At 38.0% G+C, this 15,644-nt stretch overlaps 1 protein-coding gene across 1 annotated transcript; it reads left to right on the forward strand.

Annotated features, from left to right (window-relative positions):
* Nucleotides 1-9,897: 9,897 nt before the first annotated feature.
* Gpr141 (G protein-coupled receptor 141) lies at nucleotides 9,898-12,807 on the forward strand. The gene has a single exon (XM_052728546.1). The coding sequence runs from the start codon at nucleotides 9,905-9,907 to the stop codon at nucleotides 10,820-10,822; it is 918 nt and encodes a 305-aa protein (XP_052584506.1). The 5' UTR covers nucleotides 9,898-9,904; the 3' UTR covers nucleotides 10,823-12,807.
* Nucleotides 12,808-15,644: the final 2,837 nt, after the last annotated feature.

Below are 15,644 nucleotides of genomic sequence, written 5' to 3' on the forward strand. Positions count from 1 at the left end.
GGTAACCAAGGATGTCAACCAGTACATTTAAAAAGCAAAGAGGAATCTCAAGCAGGATAATCAGGGAAAAACCCACAGACACAAGACTATGCCCAACACAAAGAGAATCATCTACTTTATATAAAGCTTAAGAAAAAAGATGTACAATATTAGCAGATGCAAAAGCCTCATCGATGGTCAAAGTACCAATGGTGAAAGCTAGAATGTGATGATACAACATCTTTAAAACACTGGAAGAAAGCATTATTTTATGCTGTTATGTCATGAAAATATATCTTTAAATGAAGATGAAATGAAGACATTTTCAGATGCACCCACACACAAAAACTAAGAATTCAGAGTCTTTTACTAAAAACAATACTAAATGGAGTTTTCCAGTAGAAGGAAACTTACCTTAGATGAAAACCAGGAGAAACAGGAAGATGTAACAAGCAATGGATAAAGAAACTGAGCAGATAAATATAAAGCTGTGGAGGAAACATTTACAGTAGTATTGCAGGGGACATAATATCTATGGAGAATTTGGTTCTTTCTATGAGATGAATGGAGCCAGAGTCAGTGCTGAGGCCAAACTGATGTAAGAGCTGCCCTGCCCAGAAGATCATAAGGAAACCCTGTTCCTGGCATTAGAGTGATGCAGTTTTTGAGAAGTTTGGATGATTCTCAGCACAGGTTTGTGTGACCCAGGCATATGGTGCCGGAAACTCAACAGTCACCCGATTTCAAACTGCAGCAGTGGCTTCTTGTCTCATTGCAACAAAGCTGAAAAAATTCAGCTCCCATGGGAGTAAGTAAGCAAAAGGGAAGTGAGCTTTATTAAGGGAAGTTGAAGACAAGTGAGAAAGTAAGGAAAATGAAGAGACACTCTGGAGAGAAGGAGGGGCTCCCAAGAGAGGAAGAGCAGTTGAGCTGGTTTGTCTCTGGCTCCCTAGAGGCTTTCTGGCAGAAACAGGACAAAGGCAGATGTGTCTTCTGTTGAGACTGTTTGGTGTTCTGAGCTATCACGGGCTGAGCCAGAGAAGGACACATACACTCTATGCATGTAGCCTTGGCACACGTGGCTGGTGATCATGCTCTATTCATAGTTTTCACCCAACTAGGGGTGGGTGATGCCCCCCTCATCAATTTCTATGCCTCTGTTTGTTAACTGGTAACCTTGACTGTCTATGAGTTAGTTGTTCCCTACGAGTCATCAAACTTGCAGCTGCTTTGCTGGCTGTAAACTGTCCTATGCTGTGTCTGTCACATTTCTGTGATCACCCTACAGCTTTACCATGGGAGTGACTCTTATTAAAGCTACCAAGATGGAGCTGGAGTTGTTCTTCATTACCTGATTTTTATTCCTAGTCTGTGGAGTAGTTTGGGAAGCTCTTTTCCTCCAACAGGTGGAGGCTGTTTAGAAACCAACTTTACAGCTGAGTCTGTTTCACTTAGCTACAACAGAAGCAAAGGTATGTAGAAGGACAGGGGGGCCTTAACAAGTGCTCTCTAAGGAAGGAGAACTCTGAGGAGCCAGCCAGCCTGCTGACACTGGTCCAGAGTCTCCAGACCCACATCCTTCCCCTTATCTGCTCGTATCCATTGTTTCATCTTCAGCTTCAAGCTCTTTCATCTCTCATCTCCACTGTTCTTGACTTCACTGTTTTAACTGTAATGTTTCCTACGAGCCCAATACCTATTTTCATGTAACGACTGTCAGCAATGAATAATTTTGACTGTGGGTCCTTTCCCTCACTACCTTTGGTGAGCTAGCTCCTGTTACAAAAGAAAATCTGAAGAGAGTGAGGCTTATTATTGTCATGTGGTTATTGATAGTCCCCAGAATTCTCTCTTTGAAGGAGGAACTTTTAAACTTGAGCTATTTCTTCTAGAAAAGATCATCATAGAACCTGAAGCCTATGTCATGACCAAAATTTATCATCCTATTACATACCAGTTAGGAAGACCATGCTTGGGTATTTGAAAGCTGGCGTCCTCCACTACTGCAGATCTGCAGGCTGTGCTATCCATAAACACTATGCCAATTGCTTTTAACCTAGATGATTCATGAGCAGACAGCACAGTAGGGAAGTGAAAGACCAAGGTCCCCCAAACCAGGGAACTCCACGGATTAGGCTCTAGCCGGAAGTGCTGTTTAAACCGATCACATCATTAAACATACATCACGTCTGTTCTGTCAGGATTTCCTATTTTTATTGTTTGCACTTAATGGAAGCAATCTTAGAAACATAGCAGAATCAAATCCTGATATCCTTAGTCTTTGGTGACTAAATGCATATTGGCAGATCTCTGTTTTGTCTTGACTGTTTGGAATGCACGAACATAAGCTAAAAGTATTTTCATGATTATTGCAAAATGTTAGGAAGCACTGGCTTTCTTTGTTTACCCATTCCTCTAATCATGATTTAACTCCAAAGCTCTGTAAATGAAGGTAGTTATTAGCCGTGGTATGGATATTTTTACTTATTTAGTTTTTGTTTTGATGGTTAGAATTATTAATAGTTTAATGTAGTGTTTTAAAATATAAATTTTAAGTGCATGATAATGTTATATTGGTTTTTATTTTTTTGCAGTTATTGGCTTTAAAATTTGTTTTTCTTTTTTTTCTGAGACAGGGTTTCTCTGTGTAGCTTTGTGTCTTTCCTGGAACTCACTCTGTAGCCCAAGCTGGCCTTGAACTCACAGAGATCCACCTGCCTCTGCCTCTCGAGTTCTGGGATTAAAGGTGTGTGCCACCACTGCCCAGCTAAAAATTGTTTTACATATAATATATTTTCATCATGTTCTTTTCACTCCCTAAACTCTTTTTACCTCCTTATCTATCTAACTTTATTTCTCACTCTATCTCTCTCTCTTTAAAAAAATCCAAATCAAAACAAACAAGAGCACCAAAAAGGTAAAAACTACCCAAACAAAACAAAACAAAATCATACAAAAAACATGGAGTCCATTTTGTGTTGGCCAACTACTCTTGGGCATCTTTCATACCCTGGAGTGTGGTTGTTACACCAAGTGTCACTCCACTGGAGAAAACCGACTTCCCCCCTTCCAGCAGGTTTCAATGACAAATAGCTTCTTGATTAGGGGTGGGACTTTGTGCACATTTCCCCTTCTCTGTGCTGGGATTTTGGTGTTGTTTGAATTTGTGCAGATCTTATGCATGCTATCACTATCTTTGTAAGTTCACGTATGTATCAGCCCTGCTGTGTCTGGAAAGTTCTGTTCCCTTGGCATCATCCACCACCTATGGCTCTTATAGTTTTTCTGCCTCCTCTTCTTCATAGATCCCTGGCCCTTGAGGGGAGGGATTTGGTGAAGACATGCCACTTAGGATTGAGTGTTCCAAAGTCTCTTACTCTCTGCACATTTGGCAGTTCTGAGTCTCTGTGTTAATTACTATCTACTGCAAGAAGACATTTCTATGATGAGAGTTGAGTGATACACACTGGTCTATGGGTATAGCAATATGCCATTAGAAATCATTTTATTGCTATGTTCCTTCAACAAAATAACAGGTTTTCCCTTAGGGCCCATGACCTATCTAGTCTCAGGTTTTTGGACACTAGCAATGCCCATTATGGGTTCCCTATCATGAAGTGGGTCCTAAATCCCATTTTAAAAAGTGGTAGGTTACTCCTATAACTTTTCTGACACTATTGCACTAGTAGATCTTTGCAGGCAGTTAATGCTGTAGCTCACAAGGTTGGAAGCTGGGTAATGCTAATGATGACTTCTCTCCTTCAGTGTGTGCCAAGTACCTTCTAGCACTGTGAACACTAGTTGGTAGGGGTGAATCTTTTAGTTGGGAACCAGTTTGCTTTTTCTATGTTCAATGACATAAGTGTGTCTTCAGCAATAGGGTCTTACCAGCAGGTTGTGGAGTGTAATCAATAGTCCTGTGATATTTGGGAGTGGGTGAGTGAGTCTATGGGAGCCTTTTGACCAATAACTCAACAAGATATAATCCACTCCTGTCACTGGAAGTTTTACTTGGTGGTATAAAATGTCTAATTGGAGTAATTGTCTCCCCCATTATGTGGTGACTCATTTTAAATTTTTTCATATATAAACACATATTGATAAGCTTCTCCAGTAGTAGGTGTCCATATGGCTTTTCTGTTGCACAAACTGCTAAATAGTCTTTTAATAAAAAAAAGCCTGGAACCAGATATTGGGGTAAATGCTGAAAGACAAAGAGACAAGGGAGCAAGCCACAGACAGCTATGTCTCACCTCAGCAACTCCACAAATCCTCTGTTTGAAAGCCTCTGAGTCCTCAGCTGAAAAAGCTCTCTAGCCTAAAAGTCCTCTAGCCAAAAGAGCTTCAGCCAAAAAGCTCTAGTTCCTGTCTCCTCATACCTCATATACCTTTCTCCGCCCAGCCATCACTTCCTTCCTAGTGTTGGGATTAATGGCGTGTGTGCTTCCCAAATACTGGGATTAAAGGCATGTGACTCCCAAGTATTGAAATTAAAGGTGTGTGCCACCACTACCTGGTATCTATGTTTAATCTAGTGGCTTGTTCTGTCCTCTGATCTTCAGGCAAACTTTATTAGGGTACACAATATATCACCACATTTCCTCTTTTTTCTAAAATAATAAAAGAAGGTTATAAATAATATAAGAAAAACTATATGCAATAAGTATAAGTATGTACAATATATATAGTCAAGAATTACATTAACAATGTCCAGTCCATAAACATTTGACAAATTCAGAGAAAATACGACATTATTTATCCTATTTTGGTGAGTCCAAAGTGTACCTAATTTACTTTCTATCCTAACTTGTATTACCAACCAAAACTTATCTTTTGATGCTTTTTAAACTTATACACTTTACACCTCTTTAGCAAGTTTCTTTTCTGAATTTGTTAACAAGGAAAACTATCTAGTCTTCAACTCCCTCAGAGACCTGAGAAGGAAACAATATTTACTGAGTAAACAGGAAGTGCAAACAAGTGACTTCCAAAAAATGTGAGAAATGACAGAAACATCTGGCTTCCTGTACAGTCACCCAAGTTTCCTCTGTAACATTGGGGTCATCCATCTTCGGCCTATAGCCCTAGCATATCTGACAAACTTATCTGTGAAACAGGATTTTCTGAAGGGCTGTCCTACTTTGTCTTGGCAAAGTCGGCCATCCTTTATTTTGTGCCCTGCTTGTCCCATTTGGACAGCACGCTGTCAGCAGTTGATATAAGAGTACTTTCTTGCCCAGTGGCCAACTTGCCACAAAGAAAGTAAACTCCATGTGGAGTTTCTTCTATGCCCATCATCTTCTCTGAAGTAGACTGGTGCTACCAGAAGCAGACATGTCTCATTGTCATAAAAAAAAAAACTATGTTATTAAAACATCTTAAATGCCACATTCTGTAGATCTCTGAAGTGTTTGAAGATGACCTGTTTATCTAAAATATATCTGTTTGACCTTGCAAACATACCTAATACGACTTACAAGTGTGATTGTAATGACTAATTACTAACTTGTATTTCTTTGTATCCTAATTAGTTGGTAATAATAACTTTCAAGGACTAGCATTTTACATTACATTGTTAAATGGACTGTATAGGTACAATACCTTGAACAAGAATAGAAATGTATATATAGTATGTTTTAACAAAATTAATCTCAACTTTGTATCAATATACAAAATTTGTATACAATATACAAAAATCCAATCCAATGTAAAATATTTAAAACTAGTAGTTGCTTTTTAAAAGTAGATTCAATAATCTACCTTTTTATCTTATCATATTCATATTTTCCTTTTTTCTTTTCTGAGTAGATTCTATATCCTCTTTTTTTCCTTTCAGAGTAGATTTAATAATCTACCTTTTTATCCTATCATTTTTTAGAGTAGATTCAATAATCTACCTTTTAATCCTATCATTTCTATATAATACATTTCTATATCATATCCTCCTTTCTTCTTTTTAGAAAGAGATTGACTATGAGAAATAACAATTTTTTACCAACCACTAAACAAAGACAAACATCCATAATCCATTTTTTGGGAATGTAGGCATAGTGTTCTATATTACTTCCTGCTGATTGGAGGCACTGGTAGTCTGATGGGGACACAAAGAAAATTTAGGATTATGGTCAAGTCCTGACTGGAGTAGTCTGTGAGGCTGTATCATCTCAGCTAGCCATCTCAATATTGTCCTGAGCAATTTGCAGTGCAAAACTGATCTTTGGGTGGTGTTTGTCAGCTTGGTGGCGTTATCATTGTCCTAATGGAATCATCATTGTGGGGTCCCATCATCTTTTTGGAGACCTCAAAGTTGCTGTTAAGCATGGTCATGGTTCACTGCAGAAAATCTTTGTCATGGAACATTTTTTCTGGATGATTTGTCCTTTTTCTTCAGATGTCTCATTTGTCGAGGGTTCTTCAGATTGCTTAGCTAGATGCCTTCATTCTCCTAAAGACAAAACCAAAACTCTTCCCCAGCTCTAACTTTGGGGAGTTTCCAAATCCAATCTTTATCAGTTTTGATTTATGGTTTCTCCCAATTTTTTTGTTCTCTTGTATAGCTGTTCTATCATCCAGAGCAGTATGGGTTTTTACAATAGGCATTAGGTTTTTTAATTGCTTTGGGAAGGAGTTTCCTCCATGATTACAGGAAAAGACTGAATGGAATTTGACATGGGGACCTGTGAGAGACCCCTTTGGGCATTTCCCGACAGCAAAGGCTAGAAATTATCTTGACTGATCCTTGTTGATCTACATTCATTAGTCTAATGTCTGCCTTTACCACACCTTCTGCATAATCCAGAAGGGATAGACATTCTGTTGGGATTATTCCTTGACAAAACATTATTTCTAGAAACACTCTGTTTACAGACCCTTCTTAGGTGACTTTGTTTGCTGAAATTGAAACATTTGACAGTACTATTTTTCTTCAAACCTCTGGAAATCACCTCTCCTATTCAAGCGTCATCATGATCATGAGATTCAATATTTTTTGTATCTTGGATCCATTCCTCCAAGGGTGCTGATCTTGCCTTTAATGGCATGAGCATGCCCCTGCCACGTTACCAGATGAACTAATGCTTTTGCACACCGATAGTCATCATTGGCCAACTCTTGCCTCCAGTAGCAGTCACATTCAGGAACTATAGCTTCAGAATGACTATAACAGTGAAGGAAGCAAGAAAGAATGATTGTGTCCAGAGTAAACCACTTTATAGGCTCTTGGTTTATGCCCTCCCCTCCTGCTTATGGAGAGACAGAGAGAGCCTAAAGACTGTTTTATCACCTTAAATTTCATGTAACAACATATTATGCAGCTGTGAGCCTACTGTGAGAGTAAATAACTCATTGTAATGTAGTCCTGGCACACAGGGATTGTTTAACACATGCTTCTGACATTTGAAAGGCAGAGATCATGGAAGTGTGTAAAGAGATTGATTCAAGTGACACAATATTGACTTTACTCTTTTCTTTCAGGACCAGTCTTAGTAGGCTAATAACAGAAGGAAATGGTGAACAGAAGTGTTGGTGGCGTGTCTACGCTTGACTCAGATGAAAACAAAATCATTTCTACTCCGTAAAACCGCCCTTTTACAGAGAAAAAGTGAAGGCAAGTCCTGAGATTACATAATATAACAGTAAACTTTTCAGAGCTTCCCGGGAAATATGGTTAAATGGGCCACAGCTCTCTGAAGGTGTTTTCTGTGCTCACAAAAACAGAGGGTCTCTGTGGGTTAGAATGTCATTATGTTTTAATGGGGGTGAAGGAAATACACGGGCATTGGTCATTTGAGGTGTATAGTTCAGTGATTCATCTATCACCCCAGCATTCTATATACCTCTTTAAAGCCCACTTCACCTCTTCCCTTACAAGTTAGGCTACATGTTTCGATTTTCTCTCACATTAGTTTTGAATTTTCTAGAAAAAGAAATCATACAATACACAGCTTGTATTGCTATGGTTTCTCAACTTTTTATAAATTATTATTTCCCTAGAAAATATTTTTAGAGGTTTTGTTTTCCCCTAATTTTCTTCCCTGTTCCTCTGAAAATTTAGTTTATCTGTGTGTCTGGTTAGTTATGGTACACATATCTCTGCTTGATACATAGAATACTATTTTTTACACTTCATTAACCTTTTCTTGTACCTTTAGAAGCACTGTCACCTTACTGAGAATATACGTGATTTATACAAATCTTTTGAGATTCACCAACATTGTGTATATCATCTGGTCTAATAATTGGTTTATAAGTTGGGTGAGAATACATTGTTTGAAGAGGTGTTCAGAAAAGCATTAAGAATAATTGCAGCCGGGCGGTGGTGGCGCACGCCTTTAATCCCAGCACTCGGGAGGCAGAGCCAGGTGGATCTCTGTGAGTTCAAGGCCAGCCTGGGCTACCAAGTGAGTTTCAGGAAAAGGTGCAAAGCTACACAGAGAAACCCTGTCTGGAAAAACCAAAAAAAAAAAAAAAAAAAAAAAAAAAGAATAATTGCAAATGTGTTATAAATGTCAGGTTCCCAGCGAATGACTTCATTACTGTTCCTGCTCAGTTCTAGTTTTCCTAATGTCAGTAAACAAATACCTTAGATGTTATCATTATTATGCCACTGTTCAAGTCAGAATGCAAGGCTTGAGTAACCTTTTCTTTCTTCCTTTTAACCAGCAAAATTCAAGCAGTGTAATCCACGACATTCTGAATTTTTAAAATTATATTTTTATTGATTCTTTGAGAATTTCATGCTGGATTTAAGGATATTATTTATTTTTTTAGATGAGGAGCCACTGAAAGATTTAAATAGGAAATTGGATATGACTTGTGTAGTAAAATCCAAAGATTTAAAAATTCTTACTGATAATGAATGAAGAATATGGAAAGCCGGAGAAAAGGCTTAGCAGTTAAAAAGAACACTGACTGCACTTCCACAGGACCTGGGTTCAATTCCCATCACCATCTGGGACTCCAGTAGCTGGAGATCTGACATCCTCTTCTGGCTTCCAAGCACTCATGTGGTACACATACATAGATGCAGGCAAAACTCTCATACACATAACATAACATAAATGATAAAAATAAGAATTTGGAGAATTGATTAGAGAGGACTAGGTACTCATAAAGAGGGTTTTTCAGGAGTCCAAACAAGTAGTAAGAGTAGGTCTTTTTAAATTTGCAAGGCATTTGAAGATACAAGATGAGAGACTTGGGAGGCATGTCATATTTCAGGGGAAGAACTTATCCAAGGTCTCATAGAGGATGATGTTAAAACTATCGTGAGAAAAACAGATAGATGTTTGTTTGTACAGTTCTCTATTGCTTTGACTTCCCTGAGCTTCAGTTAAATTAGTCAGCATTCTCAAAGAGTTAAGTATGAATATCCTTGGGTCATTGACTGATTACTTGGAAGGACTTAGAGAAATGGAACCATGTTAAAAATATTTTGCATTGCTTCACTAGCCACTCAGCATTCCAATTGTGTCTCTGGGGGTAGAATCCTCATGACTAAATCCTGATGACTTTGTGACAAGAGGAGAGAGATTAAAAAAGACACATTCACAGTTCCTGGGTTCTGTTACCTCCCTACAACTCTGCCAGAAAGAAGGACATCATCAAATGTGGCCCCCTAACCTTGAGCTGTCAGAACTGTGTGCCAAAATGAACCTCTTTTCTAAACTCAGTCTGTGGTATTGTGTTATAATAATTATCAAACAGACTAATGAAATGGCTTGGAGTTTTAGGCGTAGAGACTACAAATATGCAGACAGTATTATCTTCATTCTTAAAGCATATAAAGTGTAATGCTATGAAGACAGATAAACTACAGAGCCACCTTCTCAGTGTTTTGGAGGAGTTGTGAACAAAGGTCTGGAATTTTGTCCAGATACATTAGTGGTTTTTCTTTTTTTTTGCTTTTGCAGGCAATGTTTGAAGAATGGACAAATTTAATACCTCTGAGAATTCCTCTTGTGATCCTATACTGGCGCACCATTTAACCTCGCTTTACTTCATAGTGCTCATTGGAGGGCTGGCAGGGCTCATCTCCATCCTGTTCTTGCTGGTGAAAATGAACTCACGTTCAGTGACCACCATGGCAGTCATCAACCTGGTGGTGGTCCATGGGTTATTCCTGCTGACTGTGCCTTTCCGCTTGGCATACCTCATCAAGGGGACTTGGACATTTGGATTACCCTTCTGCAAATTTGTGAGTGCCATGCTGCATATACACATGTACCTCACCTTCTTCTTCTACGTGGTGATACTGGTCATCAGGTACCTCATCTTCTTCAAGCGCAGAGACAAAGTAGAATTCTATAGAAAACTGCATGCAGTTGCTGCCAGTACTGCTATGTGGCTTTTGGTGATTGTCATTGTGGTGCCCCTGGTGGTTTCTCAGTATGGAAATAATGAAGAATACAATGACCAACACTGCTTCAGATTCCATAAAGAACTTGCCCGTGATTATGTACAAGTTGTCAACTATATGATAGTGATTATTGTCATAACCATTGCGATGATTCTCTTGGGTTTCCAAGTCTTCATCACATTGTCCATGGTTCGGAAGCTTCGACACTCCTTACTGTCCCACCAGGAGTTCTGGGCTCAGCTGAAAAACCTATTCTTTATAGGCATAATCCTTATTTGTTTTCTTCCCTACCAGTTCTTCAGGATTTATTACTTGTACGTAGTGGCACACTCCAAGAACTGTAAAAACAAAGTTGCATTTTACAATGAAATCTTCTTAAGCACAACAGCCATCAGCTGCTATGATTTGCTGCTCTTCGTCCTTGGAGGAAGCCATTGGGTTAAGCAAAAGATTATTGACCTATGGAATTGCCTTTTATGCTATTAGCCAAGACTACTACAGCAATCATTTCTTCCTGTTGGGAATGGGAATAAGCAAGGGAGGAAAGAATGGCTTTGCATTGCTTGATCAAAACTTTGCCTTGGCCCAGACAAAGAAAAGGACTAAAAAGTATCCAAGTGCTCCCTGTAAAAAATGTCCATGCAAAGACCAGTTGTAGTGAACCTACATGGAATTGCAATTGCATTATTTTCAAACATAGTGGTTGCTTGCTCCATCCGGAAAACACGGGTCTGCTGGATGCTGAAGTTCTATCAGGGTATGGTGACTTCCTGGGTTTGAGACATGGTTTTCCCTGCCAGGCTTTGAGTTACAGTTAGGTGAAGAGTTATTTTCAGTCTACTTCTCCTTCCAAAGGCTAATCCTGGTTATCAAACAGCTCCAAAGAGATCAAGTCCACTTGTTGTACCAGACAAATTGCCACAACCAACATAAGCAGCCTGGCAAAATAGCCAGGCAAGTGGAGGAGTAAGAAACTTTTCTGTATCATCCTAACTTTGGAGGGAGCAGCAGGACTTCTGCTTTAAGAAGCTTTCTAGCCTTGCCCTTCTGAAGGTTGTGTTTAAGGACATGAGTAATGAACTCTCATCAATCACTCTCTGGAAATTCTCCGTAACCTTATTAAGATGCCGAAGTAATGGTGAAAGTCTTATAGAATGCTCCTGGACAGTGTCCTGCTCACAGTGAAATGAATGGCAATACAGGATAATTAACCTTTTTTCCTTTCCTGTTTTTGAAAATATTTTTATGTCTTGGTCCACAGTTAATGCATTTTCCCCATTTGAAGATAAGAAGTTATACTGTAATATTTAAGTTGCACTCCATTCTTAAAAATCATATGTTTTTAAAACAAAACCTGTATTTTTGAGCAAAAAGAACTTCTGGGGAAAATATGGGATAGTCCTTAATTTAGAATACATGAGATTAGGTTGCATTAAGAGAGTCTTAGAAAATGTTTGAAAATGAATGAATAAATATGCTGGAAGGTAATACCATTCCATCCTTTAAAATATTAAACCATATGGATATCTTTGCCAAATTCTTAGTAACATTTTGCAATTTGGTTCATAACTTGTGACATATGGCATATTAAACTGCATTAAACTTTTATTTCAAGAATTCATTATTGAGTTCACATACGGGTTTATGGTTTGTACTTAATTGGCTTTGTTTTTTTTTTGCCTTTTCCTCTTATTCTGTCTCTCTTAGTTTCATGATCTTGATAGTTTTCAGGGAACTGAGCCATATCCATATTTAAGCCTCCAGACAACCTGAAGTCATTAGTGGTGTGAGTAGAAGGACAGGTGAGTCACCAGGGCTCTTCTTCCCGGAAGGGACATTCTTACACCTAAAAGACTTTTGTTAGTTGCTGCTGTTCCAAGGATCCCAAGTTCCTCTGAGGGACAAGATGTGCCCTGTGAGACTTGAGTTTCAGTGGAATTACCAAGGCATAGCAACTTATTCTGGAGAAAAACATGTAGCAACACACTGAAAATTTGACTCTTTCTAACTTTTCCTCTTTAAAATTTCAGCTCTCCATTTCCATCTCTTTTTAAAAAAACATTTCTTTCATTTACTACTTGTTTTCTGTTCCCATTTATTTTCTAAGTTTTTTCCTCACTTTGACTCATAAAGTTTGTATGACCATTGCTAAGATTCATAAACATTTTAAGAAAATTTGTAACACCCACAAAATGTATAAGAAAATAAAGATAGGTGAAATATTTAAAATAAGCTTTACTTGAGAAAGTTTCAGGAGGGCTTTCTTCTTATGGCTACTATAAGTGTAGACTCTGCATCATACTTTTATAGACTGGATTATATCTTTCAGACTTTAGATATACTGATACAAAGCAGTTATGCATTTTTCAATATTATAATAAGTGGCCCATATATTTCTATGGGTCTATATATGGAAGTATTATCCAGAATATAGAAATGCAGCATTCTGTAATTTATAATACCTTATTGATAAGGTTTCACAGAATAAATGGAAAGTTTTCAAGTTGCCTAGTCTTTTGATTTAGTTGGTATAAAAATGGATGTTACAAGTAAATGGGAACTGACATTAGTCTCAAAGGCCACTTTGGATGTCACCAATATAAGGAATACTAGTAGGATCTGGTGATGAGATCAGGAACTAGACATTTGGCCTTGCATTAAAAAGAGTCATATTGTCTTGCTGTGTATTTGAATAATCTCCCAGACATGTAGGAAGTGGAATATATGTAAGTAATTATTGGAGCTAATGGGTTTTATTCAGTTTTCATAGCATATAATATTTTGACCCATTTTTTTTGAAAACACAATTTTCATGGACATTAAGGAAAGATTTTATTCTGGTTCCCTCAGAACCTTACTAAGAGTTGTTTATTATTTTTTAAAAAGTCACATGATTAACAAGCAAGACCATTTATGAAGTTAAAATACAACACAATATTGCCATAAATGATCATTTTAGCAGTTTTATTAAGGTGGGAATAATATAGAGATGTCAATATCATATTGCCTCATTTTGTCTCTCTTGTTAGTACACAACTAAAAATGTAGTTTTTCTTATATTTGTTATATATAGTATGGGAAAGTTATGAAATTCATTATCTTCAAATTCCATTTGAGAATGGGAAAGTGTTATTTAATATTGTGATACAAAGTAAGGTTGTTCTCTAAGATCCATGTGATCTATGATGCACAGGATCAGTTGTAAAGGTGGTTCTGTCTGTGTGGACATTAGGATCATGGAAAAATGTGCTGATGTCTTGGGAATACTCCTCTGAGTTGATAAAATCTTTGATCCTTTCTTCTGTCTGTCAAATGTAATTTTTAGGAAAATGACAAGGACATGTTTGTGTTTCCTTTGTTGCTAAGTAAAAGGCATTTCTCTATCATCACTGTCAGATTGGCTTAGTATCAATGTCCAATAGATTCTAGACCCAAAGATAAGACAGTGGTTGAGATACAGGTAGACATAGAAAGATTGCTTCTGGCATCCTAGTCAACAGTTGTTCTTTACTTAATTTTCTTGTAAAAGGGTCATTGAATTAGAAAGAAAGCCACTCTGTTTATTTGAAATGGAATGAGTTTTGTGCAGAGTGAATGAAGAGGTTTAGAAAATACATTTGCCTTCCAGGATTCCCCTCCAAGAAACTGCCATTAAATCTGTATCCCTGGGCCGTGATGTCCATTTTTCTGAAGGTGAGTGTCAGGAAACTCTCATCAGCTTTGGGGTCTAAGTCAGTGAGAGGAACATTTGTGGTGCTGTCATCTTAGATTGGAAATTTTTTTGCTTATTTACCTCTAACAAGATGTGGGACAAGGCCTAGAACAAGCCTGTCCCACCCACTGGCATTACTGAACAAAGAACCCCTCCTTGTGATAGAGGCTCATTGAACATCCTGGAAATAGCTGGTGAGGGGAGTTTCATGGTAAAAGGCCACAGTGACGGTTTTGATAATGCCAAGAAAGCTCACCCCGCAAGGGGATTGATTACATGTATCAGACAGCAGGGGAATCTGAGTAGAGGCAGCTGTTTGAGAAAATGAGACGCTGTTTGGAGAACCCCAAGCTAAGGGCATAAGGGTTTAGAGGAACCTTGTTCAGTGGTTTTGGGAAAACATGAAGCTTCATGGGAAACACTGATGGGGAGGGCAGCCAGAGGAACACACATGGAAGATGCTTCAAACAAAGCTAGATGGTGTTGGGGAATGATGTTTTTTAAGTATATCTTAGTATTTCATGTTATTAGCAATGAATGACTTCTCTTCCCTCCCTTCCTCCCTACCTCCTTCCTTCTATCCCTCACTTGCTTTTCCTCTCTTTAATCTGAACCATAGCTCTTACAGAAGGCATGGTGTTGGTACAAAGATGTGACCATTGTCCATTTGACAGTCATTTTAGAGAAGAATAATCTCATCCCTGGATGAAGAAAAGAGTTGCTTAAATTCTAGAGTAGTCAAGATTGTCTCTTTTGTTCTCAGAAGAACATTGTTTCAAATGTCAAAAATAAACACCAAAGTCTATACCTGCCTCCTAGAAGCGCTTCTTTAGGTCTGCCCATCTTTTGCAGGCCTACAGAGTCTCAAGTTCAGGAAAGTCCAGAAAGCCTCAAATGATGTCCAAGTATGATGTCTGTACATAAAACACATGTTTCATGACAATCTGATTGTCTGCCATATCCCCTGATCTGTCCATCTCTTTCCCAAAATCACAAAGAGCATTCTTCTTGGCAATGGGCCTTCCACTGAAAACAGGTGCAAGTCAATTAGAAGTTATATGGTTTTCAGACTTAATTGTTAGTAATTAGGAATTTTGATATACATAACAGGAACTTTCACATGCGAGAACTAAACACATGGAGACAGTTAGAGCATAGACACGACAAAGGAATATCCAGAGTACATATGTACAAAGTCTACAGTCTTTCTACCAAGGGTTCTTTGAGCATAAGGCAAGTAAATAGTGGCAAACCAAACTAGTGGGAACTCATAAACTGTGGACTAGTAGCTGTGGAACAGTGGAAATCTTACATCTAAACATGTTTTAAATTTTAAAGACAGAAAAAAATACCATTGAACCCATGAAAGTGAAACATTCATCAGTAAAAGAAAAATAATTACAAAAGAATTAACTATGTTCTTTCATAGTATATGGGCCAGAAAATGAAGAGTTGGAGTGGAAGGTGGGGAAATTAATACCTGTCGGATTTTGATGAAAAATATAGTTATAAGCTCTGCAAACAGGTAAATTGTTGTGTATGTTCATATGCTAATGAAGATACTTTTGGAACACTTTTCTCTCGACCTCAGCAGAA

Source organism: Peromyscus californicus, unplaced genomic scaffold (genome assembly GCF_007827085.1).
Source record: "Peromyscus californicus insignis strain IS unplaced genomic scaffold, ASM782708v3 Scaffold_8__1_contigs__length_139910024, whole genome shotgun sequence".
Taxonomy (NCBI): domain Eukaryota; kingdom Metazoa; phylum Chordata; class Mammalia; order Rodentia; family Cricetidae; genus Peromyscus; species Peromyscus californicus.